Here is an 18,218-nt window from a genome sequence, read left to right as displayed (position 1 = left end):
GAAATAAAAATATTTGAAGAGACTGTGGCCTGGGAAATATAGACGGTATGTATTGCAACAGAACTTCATCTCGTCCAATGAAATTCAAGTTTACATGAGGTCAGAGGTCAGGAGGTCAATGTTGACCTTTACCGGCAACAGGAGACCGCTCCTCGCGTACTGTTATCATCGATGGTCAGAGAGACGAGAGTACAACACAGACATGCACCACGTCTCACACACACATACACACATTCACGTGATCTTTCATTCTACTATTTTTTACTCATTCTACCCAAAAAGTTCTTGGTCCTGTAGACTGCCGTTCCACACCTCCCCCTCCTCATCATATTTATCATTAACCTGGCTCTCAAGACTGTCGTGTGCCTAATGAACGTGTCATCGTGACCTGGTGTCAGTGAAGTCATGGGCTGAATGCGGTCAGTAGATAATCCTCCTCCCTGAGGTCAGTGACCTACAGCAATCCAACACTTGCGCAACAGAGACGGTAAAGTACACCATAACACCGACACACAACTTGTACCTAACTGAATTTTAAAGACATGTTTAGACTTCATCCCTATGAATGCATTATTCTAATTCTGTACTATTCTTGACCTTCCTTGATCGAAGGTGTAATATACATATTATATACATATATGTTCCCTGAAATAGGTGCTTTCTTCAAAGCAACTGTCGTGGCCATCAGGATGAGAGTTGAAACGATGACAAAATGTTATTTGCGTTATTTTTTTTGCCGTTGAAGGAATCATTTTTGAGGGCTTTTCCGTGATGAAGTAGCAACGATCAGGAGCTACATCGCGCGACCATTATAAGTGTAGTCATTATAAATGTGTTTACATATATTTTCCACCCTAACTATCTATCAAAAATGTTTGTCTGCTGACCACTTAAAACACCATCGCTAGTCTATAGTGAGAGATTCCAGAAGCTCCATGGAAGCACCAGGTCTAGACAGATTTACTCCCGTTGTCTGCTTAGTTATCAGCGCAAAAAAATATGCAAAGACATTACTTTCATTAAAAATATCATACAAACAGAGGAAAAATGTTTCTTTTGGTTTCTCTATTCAGAAGAGTAACGATGTCATAAAATACTATGATCTCTCTGCCACGGTAGATGTTTTGAGTCAAGATCTTTACTAATAAAATGTCAAAAACATTTCTATTTGTCAACAAAGCACCATGTTTATACCTGGAGACATTAAAGTACAATAGTAACAACGATAACTTCTGGTGAGGGTCATGGGTCAGAGGAAGATCAGATTTGTTGTTTACCACAATGGCATGCATATCAAATCATAATTTGTGAATGTCAAGAACAACAGGGGGTATATACAGTCACTCCTTTAGCAGTCGAAGAATCAGTTTTCTAGGGTAGAAGACGGTGTCCTTGTAAGTATGCTTTTTTGTATCTGTCCTGTTAAAATAAATGTACGTATATTTATAGTCAGAAAGACAGAATTGACTTTAAAGTTACATGAAAAAAACATTTTCACCGTGTAGTTTATGACTGAGACTTTAGAAAAGGTGGTCGAGGTTTAGAACATCCCATGAGTCAACGATGGTTGCTCCCTAAAAGCCTCTTTGGAATTTTACCTTTTGTTCTTTTACAGGAAAAGCTTTATTTCCAGCATCTTATAGACTTGACACTGTCTATCCTTTAAAATATTTTTTGCGATGAATACACATGCAGAAATAACTTCTCGATTGATGACAGCTCACTTAGCCTTGTACAAACTGGTAAGAGGAAATTAATACTCTCTTGCTGTCTTTATTCCTGTTTGCTCATCCTACATTTTATATTTCCCTCTCTCTTTCTTGTCCATCCTACCTATCCCTTCGTTCCTTTTCATTATTTCTCGCTTGCTGTATATTTCGTCTTTCTCTGCATCTTTCTATTTTTTTTTTCTTTCTTGTATCTTTTTTCATTTTCTTTATTTCTCCTTCTCTTCCGTCGTCTTTTTCGTGCTCACTCCATTCCTTATTCTCTCCCATGATCTCTTGATTCGTACATGTGATATTCCCATTGTATATGCAGACGTTTGCAGACTGTTAAGAAGAAAATACAAAAAAAAAGAAGAATGTTTGGACTGTCTGCTGATGACACCGTAACGTCTCGATTACGTTACTGGAGTGTGACGTCACCAGAGACTCTGGCGTTTGTCTACGTCACTCCTGACGGCCAGCGGTTTGTTTACACAAGGAAGGAGCTGTTCTCTATGTCACGCAGGTAATTGAAATAAGTGTTTAGCTTTCGATACTCGATTTCTGTATAATTGTCTCTAGATGCGCTGTTTATTATTTGTGTCTGTACACTTGTGTGTGAAAAAATTCTAAGTAGCTTTCATTTTCAGCTCCGAACATGCTTTAAAGATTAAGGAAATGATTTTCGACTTTCGATAGTATTCATGATGATGCCGTCGAGGTAGTCGACTCATACAAAAATCCAGTACCTATCTTTGATAACAAAATGAAATGGGACATCAACACTGACCTGCGATGTCTGTCTGTAGAACGAATCGTCACCGGAACTTACTCATTAAACGTGTCATTCACTTGATAAACTCTACTGGCCGTCATCTTGTATTAGCCTGAGGAGGCCTGGGTTCACCAACTGTATCTGCTGTTAGGAATATGTGTGTGTGTGTGTCTGTGTTAATGAGAAACAGAAGATGAGTGAGAGTTACTATTTCAACATGTACATATATATGATCTCTTTTATATCATGTATATATATATTATTGTTTGAACGAGAAACATGCTGAATTTTCCGTGGATGTAAATACAGTTATATTGCATTGTTGTAGAATTGTAACATGCTGAGCATTTTTTATGTACTACAGTTCTCTACAAAACTTTTTCTTTAGACCATATAATTATATTATAAATTCAAGAATTCTTTGAATAAATGCAAATTAACACAAAAGAGTTCATGCTTTCAACTCCTTTATTTTGTAACAGAGCGGCCAGTTGGCTTCATAAGCGAAACGTGTGCAAAAATGACGTCGTTCTCTGCCTCGTTCCGACATCACCAGAGCAGATGCTTATCGCCTTTGGAACGGCGTTGCTAGGGGCGACAGTGATGTGTACAGAAGTGCAGTACAGAGACGGATCCGACATTTTGCCTTTGATGAAAACCGGTGACGTCACGGCCGTGGTTGTGGACGAGACAGACCAACAAGCCATCGCCGCCCTACAGACCTTCATCACCAACTTGTCTGCTCCATCGGTCATCAGCGAAGCCGTTCCGTCGTTAAAATCTGTTATCTTCTGTAATCGCTTCTCGCAGTTGTCCTTCTTGGTAGCTGTAGCCGCTGAGGAAGAAGGAGACCTTGCTGACGTCAGTCCTGATGATGTTACGACGATTTTCTCGACCTCAGGTAGCTCAGGGCAACCGAAACTAGTGGCCAGAACGCACAGGTACGAGAATCGCCTTTTCCCCCAAGTAAATATAGATTATAAACATCTTACATATGTAGACCAATGGTTCCATTCCTCGGATAACTGTACTTTACGCCTTGCATTTTGCAGGGAGGTCATGACCATGGGGCTAAGTTATTACCAATGTAGCCTCCTGACAGAGTCAGGACTCAAGACGGACGTCCACTACAACCCCAGCTCATTTGGTTGCGATATATTTTACGAGCGGGCAGACGAGAGTAGCTACGTACGTTAAAGGTGAGCTTTAATTTAAATGCTTGTCTTAACACTTTGACTAAGATAATTTTATGATAAAACCGAACAAACATCAGAAACATGTAAGAAGGGACATCACAAAACAGAATTGATTGTTTGTTTGTGTTTTATGCCTAGCCAGCAACTAATGCTATATCACGGCAAAATACATAACAGAAGCAACAATAGGATTTAGATAAAGGTAAACGTTTACAAAAATATTGGACATAAAGTTGATAGTAATAAGAAAAACATTAACAGGAACAAAAAATAAATACACATTTTAAATTGATGGCGATGATGATGATGATGATGATGATGATGATGATGATGATGATGATGATGATGATGTACAAAAGGAGCTCCTCCAATTGATGAGGCCAAGTTCTTGATGGACTTGTTGAAGAAAGAGTCCGTTGACAGCGCAGTGATATTACCGCCAACAATCAAGACCCTACTGGCACGCGCTGACCTCTTGCAGTGTGACGTCACGTGGCGCTTGCCCTTGATCATCACTGGAGGCAGCGCAGTCAGGACAGATGTTGCCCGTGCCATAGGACCTTTGACCTCCGAGCTCAGGGTGGTCTACGGATGCACTGAAGCAGGGTTCGTTTCATACAAAGCCTACAAAGACCCCAGCAAGGTACACAGAGTGATCACTGTACGAAAACAAAACTTTATTACGCCTGGGAACTAAAATGCACGCGTCCACAATACGCACATATATTCATACATAATATCATACTTAATCATTATCCGTATGTTTCTTTATTCTTCTGTGCGTGTGTGTAAGAACGAACTGGTGTCACTGTCAGGGTTAATTATAATTCTTGACTCTGTATTTTGTTATTTGTCATTATTTATTTATTTATTGATCGGGTATTTTTTCGCAAAAATATATATATATATATGTTACTGGTATTCAAGCTCATTACGTAGGTCGTGAATTTTAACTGCGGGAAGCCTGTAAACGGAATGGCAGTGAAAATTGTCGACGACAATCTGAGAGAAGTTCCTCCCAACACCAAAGGGGAGGTAATGATCAAGCACAACGGCTTTTTCACCGGGTACCTCAAGCAGCCAGATCTCACAGCAGACGCCACACCAGAAGACGGGTGGTTCAGACCTCGAGACCTTGCTTACATCAACGACGAAGGTGACCTCTTTGTTGAGGGGAGACAATCGGAAGCCATTGCCATAGGCAGCTTGATGATGTACCCACAGGTGTGTTTCTTTAGGATTCAAACGAAATACTATAAATTGTAAATTACTTTTGTAAAAATGATTATCTTAAATATTAATTTTACTGACAGATTTAAATGTTTCATAGCTTTTTTAAATTACCTTTTTGAAATGGTAATAGGATTCACCCAACCATTGATAGTCGTGATAAATCTTGTGGCTGATATTCCCAGCTGCTGGAGTCCCACCTCATGAAGTGTCCGGGAGTGCATGACGTGGCTGTGGTTGCTATCCCCGACAAGGACTTCGAGAACATTCCGTGTGTGTGCGTCGTGCAGGATCCCAGACCGGAAGCCCAGCGCGTGGTGCCTGACGACCTCCTTCGCGCATGCGCAGAGTATTTCCAGGAAAGTTTTCTTCAGGTGAACAAGGAGGCAGAACTAAGCGTTCCTAAGGTGTGTCTGGTGTTTGACAAGTTTCCTCTCAATCCCAATGGAAAGGTGCAGCGGGGAGCATTGCGAGCTCTGGCTGTGGACAGACTTGGACTGAATGACAACTGACTCACTCTTCTATCGTCTTTTTTCATGAAATCTGAAAATAATTAGAAACTAAGATACATTAGAGACTCACATAAATTCTTTATTTCCTGTTGACACTAATTTAATTAAAATTATTATTAACAAGAAAGACAAGAAAGTGATGAAGTTGGAAAAAGAACATCATCTGAAACATTTTGGGACACTTAATCGTCTCGTAGTGAGATGCTACTAGTGGACGAAGCGCTGAATGCCCGTGATTTAAATTCGACTGATATTTTAAAAATTCAAATCTATTGACCAACAACGTTGACAATTATCGGTTATACTCTGTTTTAAAGAGCATTACTAAAAAGATTTAGGTGGTGTAAATTTTAGGAAATAAAGGTTTTATTTACTGGTAGTAAAATCAAATGAAAGATTGTAGCTGTATGCGACAAAGAATTCACTAATCGGGAAGATCAACCGTTAGAAAATAATAAAAAAAGTATTTACACGATCTAAACAAACATACATTTTATCATAATATACATTAGAATTTAAATATTACTGACTGTTTCCTTCTTATTATTTGTTTTTATATTACAAATTTATGTTCTGTTCAGTAACCGTTAACTGACTTTAAAATGACGCTTGAACACAGAATCTTTGCCTACTTTTAAACACAACGAACTACCTGATCGGTTGGCTTTTTTTACCCCCCCCCCCCATCTCTTTGTTTAGCTTTTAAAGGGAAGTAATCTATAGTAGAACAACTCCTCAAGGTTCCAGTACTTGCCTCCCTTATGTATTCATCTTCGCACAGAGCGATATGTTCTAGGAAAGAAGAAAGCAGATGGAGATGAAAGCTTAAGTGACCCGAATTTTTTTTTGTTAAACTTACATCAAACTTTCGATTGCATTGCAAATAATCTTATCCGTATGTAGCGATATCAAACATAAATATAATTTATTATAAAGATGAACTCAAGTGTATGTGGGATTTATTAGACTGTTTATAAACATAAAAATGAAAACTGTAGATTCCTGTAACCGCCAACTAAAAACTATTCCTCACCCAACCCAAAACCTGTATTCATGGATTCATGTCATTTTCATCCCCCTCATCATGATTATCTTCATGAGTTACTTATGGCTAGAGCAATTAATTTTTTCATGTGTTTGTTTTAATATTTTCTTTCTACACTGACGTTTGGGAAGCGGTAGTGTTTGTTTGAAATGTCATAGTTGAGTGTAGGGGGGGGGGAACATTTTTCCTCCAATGTTTATTTTAATAATTACGACATTTACAGGCCACACAAAGTTATTCATACAATATTATGCACGCGTACGCACGCGCACGATTACACATCCCGCAACCACCCCTCCACACACAGATACACTCAATGCACGAATGTTTCTACCAACACACTCACACCTGACAATTGTGCGTGCTTTCAACAAACAACAACATAATGCCCCGAGGCTGCTCAAATTATGTCATTTTTTCCGTTGTGGGCTTAGGACTTGGTAAACAACAACATAAATATTCGCAACCCTCTACGTCCTTACAGAGTACTAACGATCCTCTAGGGTTCCACTGATCGACATTATTTAAGTCTTGCAATCAAAACATGAAAATCAGTCCACAACCCCTGCACCCTCTCATACTGACTCACAAAAATGACCAACCTTGCTGTCTCAATGTAGGTTATGGCAGTCATTAGAGACATCCACTCACAGTTTTGAAATATACTACAAGAATAAAACACTGAGACACGGACTTGTCGTCTCGTCCAATTAAATTCAAGTTCACAAGAGGTGAGAGGTTTTGAATCCTATGTCTACAAGGAACCTTTTAATCATTGCCGATAACAGGAGACCGCCCCTCGAGTACTCTCAATTATCATCGATGGTCAGAGAGACGAGAGTATAACACAGACATGCACCTCGTCTCACACACACACACACGTGCTCCTTCAGTCTACTTTTCTCTACTCATTCTATACCACAAGTTCTTGGTCCTGTAGACTGTCGTCCTCCGCCTCTGCCTCGCCCTCCTCATCATATTTATCATCAACCTGTCACTTAAGACTGTCACGTGCCTAATAAACGTGTCACTCAATCGTCTTTTTTATGTAATCTGAAAATAATTAGAAACCAAGATACATTAGTTAGAGACTCACTCAAGCTCTTAATAATTGACTAATTTATTTCCTGGTGAGGCTAAATTAATTAAAAAGATCATTAGAAAGACAAGAAAGAGATGAAGTGGAAAAAGAACATCATCCGAAACATTTTAACTCAATGGGCGAGTAGGGAGATGCTTCCAGTAGACGAAGAGCTGACAGCCCACGAGTAAAATTTATATTGGCATTTTTAAAAATTATATCTATTAACCTACAATGTTGACAATTATTGATGATACTCCGCTTTAAAGAGCATTTCAAAAACATTTACGTGGTAAAAATTTAAAGAAATTTAGGTTTTGTTTACTGGTAATAAAATGAAATGAAAGATTGTAACTGTATGCGACAGAGAATTCACTTATCGGGAGATAGCTCAACCGTTAGAATTTAACAAAAAATTTTTTTACAAGATATAAACAAATATTAAGTACCAAGCAAAACATATTTTATTAGAATATACATTAGAATTTTAATATTTACTGTTTTCTTCTTATTTTCAGTTCTTTGAGTATAATCCATGTTGCATTCAGTAACCGGTAACAGACATTAACATTGATCCCAGAATTCTGCCTACTTTCAAACATAACGAAATATCTGATCTTTTAATTTTTTTTTTTTTTTCAGTCTTTAAAGGGAAGTAATCTATAGTGAAAGAGCTAATGTTCCAGTACTTGCCTCCCTTGTGTATCCGTTCATACACGCACAGAGCGATATGTTCTAAAAAAGGAGAAAGCAGATGAAAGATGAAAGCTTAAGTGACCCCAATTTTTTCTTTGTTAAACTTACATCAAACTCTGGACTACATTGCATGGTAGTCGATACTTGATATTGTAAAATAAATTTACGCTGAAATTTGCATTGTCAGATTTTTTAAGCACAGGAAAAATATTTTTTTATTCCAGTTTCATTATGCCATGACTTTGTTAACATGTGTGCAATGCGCAGTGTTGTCCATATGAATGTTATTACCATGGGAAACGTCCCATGGGATGGGACGGGATGGGACAGCACACATTTGTATTTCTCATGGTAGTCGATACTTGATATTGTAAAATAAATTTACGCTGAAATTTGCAGTTGTAGTCCTATTTAGTAGACACTATACCTAAACTTTCATAAATTTAATGATTTTATTTGAACTGTATTCCATATTAATATTATATAATGGAAATCCCGTGGGATGGGATGGGATGGGACAGGCATAAATTGCCCTGGGATGGGATGGATATAGAAAATATGTCCCATGGACAACCCTGTGGATTTGTAAAAGACGGATGAAAGATGAGTTTGTGGCAGTGAATAAAGTGGTTAAAGATATCTTTTTTCTCAATGTGTCTTATTTGACACTAGTATATAATGAGAGACAGAATGATAATCACCTACTTAAGGAAAATCTACATGAATACATGAATACACAGAAGAACAAAGATGTTATAACATACACAAGCAAAAATAATTACTAACACGTGTACTTAAGACCTGTAGTCATCAAATCACCAACTGTCAACTCATACTTAGATAATGTAAACAGTTCCCCACATTTAACTGGTCTTCAGTGTACACTTTTATTTCAACTCCTTCGCAAGAATTAAGTTTTAGCTGAGTGAAGGGTGTGTAAACCAGACAAGTGCTACATAATATCTGTGAAGTACAGTGAGGATTTCATGCTTTATTACAAGGATGACAAGAGACATTGAATGCAGCATCATGACTGTAACTTACAGACACTAGTGTGAGGTCAGGTGATGTTCAAAGGTCAAAGTGCATTTTACGAACAAGCTCCTGTCAGACTGTAATTATCTGATATGCAAAAGTATCTTCTCGACTTATGACTGCTCACCAGGCCTTGTATGTACGGTTTAGATAAAACTAAGGCTTTCTTACTCTCTTTATTCCTGTTTTTTGGTTTTACATGATATTTTTCTCTCTCATTTCTCCATCTCTTGCTAGCGCGATAATTATTCTTTATCCACATCTTTCTCCGTCTCTCTTCCTTCTATCAATTTCCCTTCTTTTATTTCTTCTTTTATTTCGTCGTCTTTTTTTGTTTGTTTGTTTGTTTGTTTACTCAGTTTCTTTTTCTGTCCAGTGCTCTCTATGTACAGAGGCATGTACGCTTTCCATTGTATATGCAGACTGTTATGAAGGAAGAGCAAAACAAGAAAGATGTTTGGATTGTCTCCTGATGACACAATAACGCACACACACACATGCATACTGTCAATGCTCGAATGTTTCTACCAACTCACACCTGACAATTGCGTGATCTTAATCTGCGTACACTGAAAGCAAATCAACAAATAGTTTCAATATGATATTAAGCTGACCTGAAATATATCGTTCTTTAATTTAGCGATGATGCTCAATGAAAAGCAGTGAGCAATAAATTAAAAAATATTTCAAGAGAACTTGGCCTGGAAAATATAGACGGTATGTATTGCAACAGAACTTCATCTCTTCCAATTAAATTCAAGTTCACATGAGGTCAGAGGTTAGTAGGTCAGGGTTGACCATAGCCGTCAACAGGAGACCGCTCCTCGCATACTCTCTTAACATCGATGGTCAGAGAGACGAGAGTACATCACAGACATGCACCACGATACACACACACACGTGCTCCTTCATTATACTTTTATCTACTCATTCTATCCCACAAGTTCTTGGTCCTGTAGACTGTCGTCCTCCGCCTCTGCCTCCCCTCTTCATCATATTTATCATTAACCTGTCACTTAAGACTGACGTGTGTCTAATAAACGTGTCATCGTGACCTGGTGTGAGTGAATTCATGGGCTGAATGCGGCCAGTAGATTATCCTCCTCCCTGAGGTCAGTGACCTACACCAAGCCAACACTTGCGCAATACGGTAAAGTACATTACACCATAACACCGACACACAACTTGTACATAACCGAATTTTAAAGACATGTTTAGACTTCACACCTATGTCTGTATTCTTCTAATTCTGAACTATTCTTGACCTTCCTTGGTCGAAGGTGCAATAAAAATATATCTGTTCCCTGAAATAGGCGCTTTCTTCAAAAGCAACTGTCGTGGCCATCAGGATGAGAGTTGAGACGATGACAAAATGTTATCTGCATTATTTGTTTTTTCCCGTTGAAGGAATCATTTTAGCGGGATTTTCCTTGATGAAGTAGCAACGATCAGGAGCTACATCGCGCGACCATTATAAGTGTAGTCATTATAAATGTGTTTACATATATTTTCCACCCTAACTATCTATCAAAAATGTTTGTCTGCATGACCACTTAAAACACCATCGCTAGTCTATAGTGAGAGATTCTAGAAGCTCCATGGAAGCACCAGGTCTGGACAGATTAACTCCCGTTTTCTGCTCTGTTATCAGCTGAAAAAAATATGCAAAGACATAACTTTCATTAAAAATATCATACAGGCAGAGGAAAAAGGTTTCTTTTGGTTTCTCTATTCAGAAGAATAACGATGTCATAAAATACTATGATCTCTCTGCCACGGTAGAAGTTTTGAGTCAAGATCTTTACTAATAAAATGTCAAAAACATTTCTATTTGTCAACAAAGCACCATGTTTATACCTGGAGACATTAAAGTACAATAGTAACAACGATAACTTCTGGTGAGGGTCATGGGTCAGAGGAAGATCAGATTTGTTGTTTACCACAATGTCATGCATATCAAATCATAATTTGTGAATGTCAAGAACAACAGGGGGTATATACAGTCACTCCTTTAGCAGTCGAAGAATCAGTTTTCTAGGGTAGAAAACGGTGTCCTTGTAAGTATGCTTTTTTGTATCTGTCCTGTTAAAATAAATGTACGTATATTTATAGTCAGAAAGACAGAAATGACTTTAAAGTTACCTGGAAAAAAACATTACCATCGTGTAGTTTATGACTGAGACTTTAGAAAATGTGGTCGAGGTTTAGAACATCCCATGAGTCAACCGATGGTTGCTCCCTAAAGGCCTCTTCGGAATTTTACCTTTTGTCCTCTTTTACAGGAACAGTTTTATTTCCAGCATCTTATAGACTTGACACTTTCTATCGTTTAAAATATTTTTTGCGATGTAAATGGTGAATACACATGCAGAAATAACTTCTCGATTGATGACAGCTCACTTAGCCTTGTTCGAGCAGGTAAGAGGAAATTAATACTCTCTTGCTGTCTTTATTCCTGTTTGCTCATCCTACATGTTGTTTTTACCTCTCCCTTTCTCGTTCATCCTACCTATCCCTTCGTTCCTTTTCATTATTTCTCGCTTGCTTTATATTTCTTCTTTCTCTGAATCTTTCTATTTTTTTCTCTTTTTTGTATCTATTTTCATTTTCTTTATTTCTACTTCTCTTCCGTCATCTTTTTCGTGCTTACTCCATTCCTTATTCTCTCCCATGATCTCTTAATTCATACATGTGATATTCCCATTGTATATGCAGACTTTTGCAGACTGTTAAGAAGAAAATACAAAAGAAGAATGTTTGGATTATCTTCTAATGACACAGTAACGTCTCGATTACGTTACTGGAGTGTGACGTCGCCAGAGACTCTGGCGTTTGTCTACGTCACTCCTGACGGCCAGCGGTTTGCTTACACAAGGAAGGAGCTGTTCTCTATGTCACGCAGGTACTTGAATGAAGTGTTTAGCTGTCGATGCTCGATATCTGTATAATCGTATCTAGATGCACTGTTTATTATTTGTGTCTGTACACTTGTGTGTGAAAATATTTTAAGTAGCTTTCCTTTTCAGCTTCCAACATGCCTCAAAGACTAAGGAAATGATTTTCGACTTTCGGTAATATTCATGATGATGTCATCGAGGTAGTCGACCTGTTACAAAAATCTTGGAACTATCTTTGGCCTTATCCTCCGTAACAGTCAACAACGTCTGGACCTCCTACAGAAACTCAGATCTTTCTCTGTCAACTCTGCCATCTTAACTCGGTTTTATCAGTCCTTCGTTGAAAGTCTCATCACTTATTATTTCTTCTCTTGATTCCACAGCCTCTCCCTAGGGAACAGGAAGTCTTGTCTCTCTTGTTAATATCTCTTCCAAGATCACCGGAACAAGGTAAAGGGAATTGGCAGACTCAAGTCATCAGCAAACAAATAGGAAGGTATTCCGTATCCTCACTTTTCCTGATCACGTGTTGACATCTGAGGTTTTACCCTTGCTGTCTGGCTGTATGTATGCGATGTCTGTCTGCAGAACCAATCGCCACCGCAACTCACTCATTCCACGTGTCATTCACTTGATAAACTCTACTGGCCGTCATCTTGTATTAGCCTGAGGTGGCCTGGGGTCACCAACTGTATCTGCTGTTAGGAATGTGTGTGTTAGTGAGAAATAGAAAATGAGTGAGAGTTACTATTTCAACATGTACATATATATAATCTCTTTTATATCATGTATATATTATTGCTTGAACGGGCAATATGTTTAGTTCTCCCTGGGGGTAAATAAAGTTCGATTGTATTGTTGTGAAATTGTAACATAGTGTGCATTTTTTGAAGTACTACAGTTCTCTACAAAAGTTTCTCTTTAGAACATAATTATAGTATAGATTCAACAATTTTCTAAATAAATGCAAAGTAACACAAAGCATTGATGCTTGGAACTCCTTTATTTGGTAACAGAGCGGCCAGTTGGCTTCATAAGCGAAACGTGTGCAAAAGTGACGTCCTTGTCTGCCTCGTTCCAACATCACCAGAGCAGATGCTTATCGTCTTTGGAACGGCGTTGCTAGGGGCGACAGTGATCTGTGCAGAGGTGCAGTACCGAGACGGATCCGACATTTTGCCCTTGATGAAAAACGCTGACGTCACGGCCTTAGTTGTGGACGAGACAGATTAACAAGCCATCGCCGCCCTACAGACCTTCATCCCCAACTTGTCTGCTCCATCGGTCATCAGCGAAGCTGTTCCGTCGTTGAAATCTGTTATCTTCTGTAATCGCTTCTCACAGTTGTCCTTCTTGGTAGATGTAGCCGCTGAGGAAGAAGCAGACCTTGCTGACGTCAGTCCTGATGATGTTACGACGATTTTCGCGACCTCTGGTAGCTCAGGGCAACCGAAGCTAGTGGCCAGAACGCACAGGTACGAGAATCGACTTTCCACCCAAGTAATATAAATAGATTATAAACATCTTACATATGTAGACCACTTGGTTCCATCTCATGCGTCAGATAAGTGTACTTGACACCGTGTTTTTGCAGGGAGGTGATGACCATGGGGCTAAATTATTACCAATGTACCCTCCAGACAGAGTCAGGACTCAAGACAGACGTCCACTACAACTCCTGCTCATTCGGTTGGTTTACTGGCTATCCTGCGATATATTTTACGAGCGGGCAGACGAGGGTAGCTACGTACGTTAAAGGTGAGCTTTAATTTAAATGCTTGTCGTAACACTTTGGCTAAAGATAATTTTCAGATAAAGCTGAAGAAACAGAAGGAAGATGTAGGAAGGAAAAATACAAAACAGAAGCAGCATAAAGGAATAGGATTTCGATATAGGTAAAAGTTTACAAAAAAATTGATCATAAAGTTGATCAATTAAAAAAAGAACTAAGAAAAACAATCGCAGGAAAAAAGAATAAAGACACAAATTTTAAATTGATAGCGATGATGATGATGATGATGATGATGATGATGATGATGATGATGATGATGATGATGATGATGATGATGATGTACAAAAGGAGCTCCCCCAAAAGATGAGGCCACGTTCTTGATGGACTTGTTGAAGAAAGAGTCCGTTGACAGCGCAGTAATATTTCCGTCAACAATCAAGACTCTACTGGCACGCGCTGACCTCTTGCAGTGTGACGTCACGTGGCGCTTGCCCTTGATCCTCACTGGAGGCAGCGCAGTCAAAACAGATGTTGCCAATGCCCTTGGAACTTTGACCTCAGAGTTCAGGGTGGTCTACGGATGCACTGAAGTTGGTTTCGTCTCATACAAGACCTACAACGACCCCGGCAAGGTACACAGAGTGATGACTGTACGAAAACAAATCGTTATTAAGCCTGTGTACTGAAATGCACGCGTCCACAATACTCCCACATTTTCATACATAATATCATACTTAATCAATATCCGTACGTTTGTTTATGCTTCTGTGCGTATGTGTGAGAGCGAGTACGTGTAAAAATGGTTTTCATCTGCTCCCAAATTTCGGGCCACGCCATGTTTGAAATGTGTAAAAAAAAACCCACCTTTTTTTCAAAATTCACTGTATACACCTAATTTTGGTTGGATTGTCATAAAAGTGAGTTCTCAAGCACGATTAAAGTAAAACTGCTCACTTCTACACATCTTTATCTGTCATAATAAATTTGAATTGTTGTTTTATCTTGTTTAGTTATTTTTTAATAATTTTTTTAACGAGGGTAAATTCACGAGTACAGGGGGGTTTGAACGCCTTTAACCTGTCGTAAAATTATACTTCAGTCTGTATTTTGTTCTCTGCCATTATTTATTTCTTCGTCGAGAATTTTTTCGCAAATAAAAATATGTTACTGGTATTCAATCTCATTACCTAGGTGGTCAACTTTAACTGCGGTAAGCCTCTAGACGAAATGGCAGTGAAAATTGTCGATGACAATTTGAGAGAGGTTCCCCCGAACACCAAAGGGGAGATAATGATCAAGCACAACGGCTTTTTCACCGGGTACCTCAAGCAGCCAGATCTCACAGCAGACGCCACACCAGAAGACGGGTGGTTCAGACCTCGAGACCTTGCTTACATCAACAACGAAGGTGACCTCTTTGTTGAGGGGAGACAATCGGAGATCATCGCCATAGGCAGCTTGATGATATACCCACAGGTATGTTTCTTAAGGATTAGAACGAAAGACGAATAAATTGTAAATAACTTTTATAAAAATGACTGGCTTCAAAGAATAATTTAAATCTCTCGTAGCTTTTTTAAAAGTAATTACCTTTTTTGAAATGGTAATAGGATTCACCCAACCATTCATAAAATTGATAAATCTTGTGGTTTATATTCCCAGCTGCTGGAGTCCCACCTCATAAAGTGTCCGGGAGTGCATGACGTGGCTGTGGTGGCTATCCCCGACAAGGACTTCGACAACCTTCCGTGTGTGTGCGTCGTGCAGGATCCCAGACCGGAAGCCCCGCTCTTAGTGCCCGACGAACTCCTTAGAACATGCGCCGAGTATTTCCAGGACAGTTTTCTTCAGGTGAACAAGCAGGGAGAACTAGCCGTTCCAAAGGTGTGTCTGGTGTTTGACAAGTTTCCTCTCAATCCCAATGGAAAGGTGCAGCGGCGAGCATTGCGAGCTCTGGCTGTGGACAGACTCGGGCTCGGAATGACAACGGACTCTTAAAAAAAAACATCATCCGAAACATTTTAAGACACTAAACTGAATCGGCACGTAGGGAGATGCTACCAGTGGACGAAGCGCTGAATGCCGCGATTGAAATTCGACTGATCTTTTAAAAATTCAAATGTATTCACCAACAATGTTGACAATTATCGAAGATACTCCGTTTTCAAGAGCATAACTAAAAAGATTTAAGTGGTGTAAATTTTAGTAAAGGTTTTATTTACTGGTAGTAAAATTAAATAAAAGATTGTAACTGTATTCGACAAACAATTCAATAATCGGAAAATAGGTCAACCGTTAGAAAATAAGAAAAAAAGTATTTACACGATCTAAACAAACATACATTTTATTAGAATATACATTAGAATTTAAATATTACTGACTGGTTAAATCTTATTTTTTGTTGTTGCAGTACAAAACTATGTTGAATTCAGTAACCGTTAACTGACTTTAAAATGAGGCTTGAACACAGAATCTTTGCCTACTTTCAAACATAACGAAATGCTTGATCGGTTGACTTTTTTTGTTTTGTTTTGTTGTTGTTGTTGTTGTTGTTGTTGTTGTTGTTGTTGTTGCTTTTTTTTGTTTGTTTTTGGTGAATGTCTAATATTTTTAAAGGGAAGTAATCTATAGTAGTACAACTGCTAAAGGTTCCAGTACTTGCCTCCCTTAAGTATTAATATATTTACGCACAGAGCGATTTGTTCTAAGAAAGAAGAAAGCAGATAAAGATGAAAGCTTAAGTGACACGAATTTTTTTCTTTGTTAAACTTACATCAATCTTTCGACTACATTGCAAATAATCTTATCCATATGTAGCGATATAAAACAAAAATGTAATTAATTATAAGGATTAACTCATGCGTATATGTGATTTATTAAACTGGTTATAAACATAAAAATGAAAGCTGTAGATTCCTGTAACCAAGTAAAAACTATTCCCCGCCCAACCCAACACATGTATTCATGGATTCATGACATTTTCATCCTTCTCATAATGATTATCTTCCTGAGTTACTTTTGGTTATTACTATTAATTTTTGTCATGTTTGTTTTATATTTTCTTTCTACCCTGACGTTTACGAAGCGGTAGTGTTTGTTGAAATGTCATAGTTTAGTTTGGGCGGGGGAAATATTTTTTCCTCCAAAATTCATTTTAATATTTATGACATGTACAGGCCACACTAAGTTATTCCTAAAATATTATGCACACGCACACGCACACGCACACGCCCACACATCCCACAACCACCCCTCCACACACAGATACACTCAATGCACGAATGTTTCTACCAACACACTCACACCTGACAATTGCGCGTTCTTTCAACAAACAACAAAATAATGGCCAGAGGCTGCTCAAATCATGTTATTTTTTTCCTGTCGTTGTTGGCTTAGGATTTGGTAAACAACAACATAAATAGTCGCAACACTCTACGTCCTTACAGAGTACTAACGATCCTCTAGGGCTCCACTGATCGGCATTATTTAAGTCTTGCAATCAAAACATGAAGATCAGTCCACCCCCCTTGCACCCTCTCATACTGACCCACAAAAAATGACCAACCTCGCTGTCTGAAGGGAGGTTATGGAAGTCATTAGAGACATCCACTCACAGGGTTTGAAATATAATACAAGAAGAAAACACTGAGACACTGGTCCGTGACACACACACACAGACATGCACCACGATGCACACACGCACGAGCTCCTTCAGTCTACTTTTCTCTACTCATTCTATCCCACACGTTCTTGGTCCTGTAGACTGTCTTCATCCGCCTCTGCCTCCCCATCCTCATCATATTTATCATCAATCTGTCACTTAAGACTGTCGTGTGCCTAATAAACGTGTCACGTGACCTGGTGTGAGTGAAGTCATGGACTGAATGCGGCCAGTAGATAATCCTCCTCCCTGAGGTCAGTGAGCAGTGCTCGACCTACACCAAGCCAACACCTGCGCATTAGTGACGGTAACATACACCATAACACCGACACACAACTTTTACACAAATGAGACATGTTTAGACTTCACCCCAATGTCTGTATTATTCTAATTTCGACCTATTCTTGACCCTCCTTGATCGCAGGTATATATATATTTTCCATGAAATATATAAAAGCATTAGCAGCTTTCGACAAAGCAATTGTCGTGGCCATCAGAATGATAGTTGAGACGATGAAAAAATGTTATCTGTAGTCATTTCTTTTCTGTTGAAGGAATTATTTTTTGCGGGCTTTCCATTGAAGAAGTAGCAGCGATCACGAGCCACATCGCGCGCCCATTATAATTGTATTCATTATAAATGTGTTTACAT

General features: G+C 38.7%; 3 protein-coding genes across 4 annotated transcripts; all 3 read left to right on the top strand.

Moving 5' to 3' along the window:
- Positions 1-1,287: 1,287 nt before the first annotated feature.
- LOC112554871 (4-coumarate--CoA ligase 1-like) lies at positions 1,288-4,164 on the top strand. The gene is made up of 5 exons (XM_025222934.1): positions 1,288-1,394; positions 2,041-2,232; positions 2,964-3,422; positions 3,534-3,680; positions 4,037-4,164. The coding sequence occupies exons 2-4, from the start codon at positions 2,084-2,086 to the stop codon at positions 3,676-3,678; spliced, it is 753 nt and encodes a 250-aa protein (XP_025078719.1). The 5' UTR covers positions 1,288-1,394; positions 2,041-2,083; the 3' UTR covers positions 3,679-3,680; positions 4,037-4,164.
- On the top strand, positions 3,972-5,419 carry LOC112555626 (putative acyl--CoA ligase YdaB). The gene is made up of 3 exons (XM_025224056.1): positions 3,972-4,320; positions 4,617-4,901; positions 5,093-5,419. The coding sequence occupies exons 1-3, from the start codon at positions 4,069-4,071 to the stop codon at positions 5,417-5,419; spliced, it is 864 nt and encodes a 287-aa protein (XP_025079841.1). The 5' UTR covers positions 3,972-4,068.
- A 5,877-nt stretch (positions 5,420-11,296) lies between these two features.
- Positions 11,297-16,920, top strand: LOC112554869 (2,3-dihydroxybenzoate-AMP ligase-like). 2 transcript variants are annotated; one of them, XM_025222932.1, is made up of 7 exons: positions 11,297-12,178; positions 12,557-12,623; positions 13,190-13,648; positions 13,768-13,931; positions 14,254-14,537; positions 15,097-15,381; positions 15,568-16,920. In XM_025222932.1, exons 4-7 carry the CDS (start codon positions 13,775-13,777, stop codon positions 15,901-15,903), a joined length of 1,062 nt encoding a protein of 353 aa, XP_025078717.1. In that variant the 5' UTR covers positions 11,297-12,178; positions 12,557-12,623; positions 13,190-13,648; positions 13,768-13,774; the 3' UTR covers positions 15,904-16,920. The 2 variants fall into 2 exon arrangements, with proteins under 2 accessions (XP_025078717.1, XP_025078716.1); XM_025222931.1 differs by lacking the exon at positions 12,557-12,623.
- The last annotated feature ends 1,298 nt before the right edge of the window (positions 16,921-18,218 follow it).

The sequence above is a fragment of the Pomacea canaliculata genome, linkage group LG14 (assembly GCF_003073045.1).
Source record: "Pomacea canaliculata isolate SZHN2017 linkage group LG14, ASM307304v1, whole genome shotgun sequence".
In the NCBI taxonomy this organism is placed as follows: Eukaryota; Metazoa; Mollusca; class Gastropoda; order Architaenioglossa; family Ampullariidae; genus Pomacea; species Pomacea canaliculata.
The sequence above is the reverse complement of the archived record's forward strand: the minus strand, read 5'-3'. Positions and strand labels throughout refer to the sequence as shown.

Bases quoted from the DNA above. Each gene is read 5' to 3' on its own strand.
- LOC112554871 (XM_025222934.1), top strand. From the start codon at position 2,084: ATGTTTGGACTGTCTGCTGATGACACCGTAACGTCTCGATTACGTTAC. The intron at 2,233-2,963 runs GTAATTGAAATA...ATTTTGTAACAG, and splicing joins CTGTTCTCTATGTCACGCAG to AGCGGCCAGTTGGCTTCATA. The intron at 3,423-3,533 runs GTACGAGAATCG...TGCATTTTGCAG, and splicing joins CTAGTGGCCAGAACGCACAG to GGAGGTCATGACCATGGGGC.
- LOC112554869 (XM_025222931.1), top strand. From the start codon at position 13,775: ATGACCATGGGGCTAAATTATTACCAATGTACCCTCCAGACAGAGTCA. The intron at 13,932-14,253 runs GTGAGCTTTAAT...GATGTACAAAAG, and splicing joins GGTAGCTACGTACGTTAAAG to GAGCTCCCCCAAAAGATGAG. The intron at 15,382-15,567 runs GTATGTTTCTTA...TTATATTCCCAG, and splicing joins GCTTGATGATATACCCACAG to CTGCTGGAGTCCCACCTCAT.
- LOC112555626 (XM_025224056.1), top strand. From the start codon at position 4,069: ATGGACTTGTTGAAGAAAGAGTCCGTTGACAGCGCAGTGATATTACCG. The intron at 4,321-4,616 runs GTACACAGAGTG...CTCATTACGTAG, and splicing joins CCTACAAAGACCCCAGCAAG to GTCGTGAATTTTAACTGCGG. The intron at 4,902-5,092 runs GTGTGTTTCTTT...TGATATTCCCAG, and splicing joins GCTTGATGATGTACCCACAG to CTGCTGGAGTCCCACCTCAT.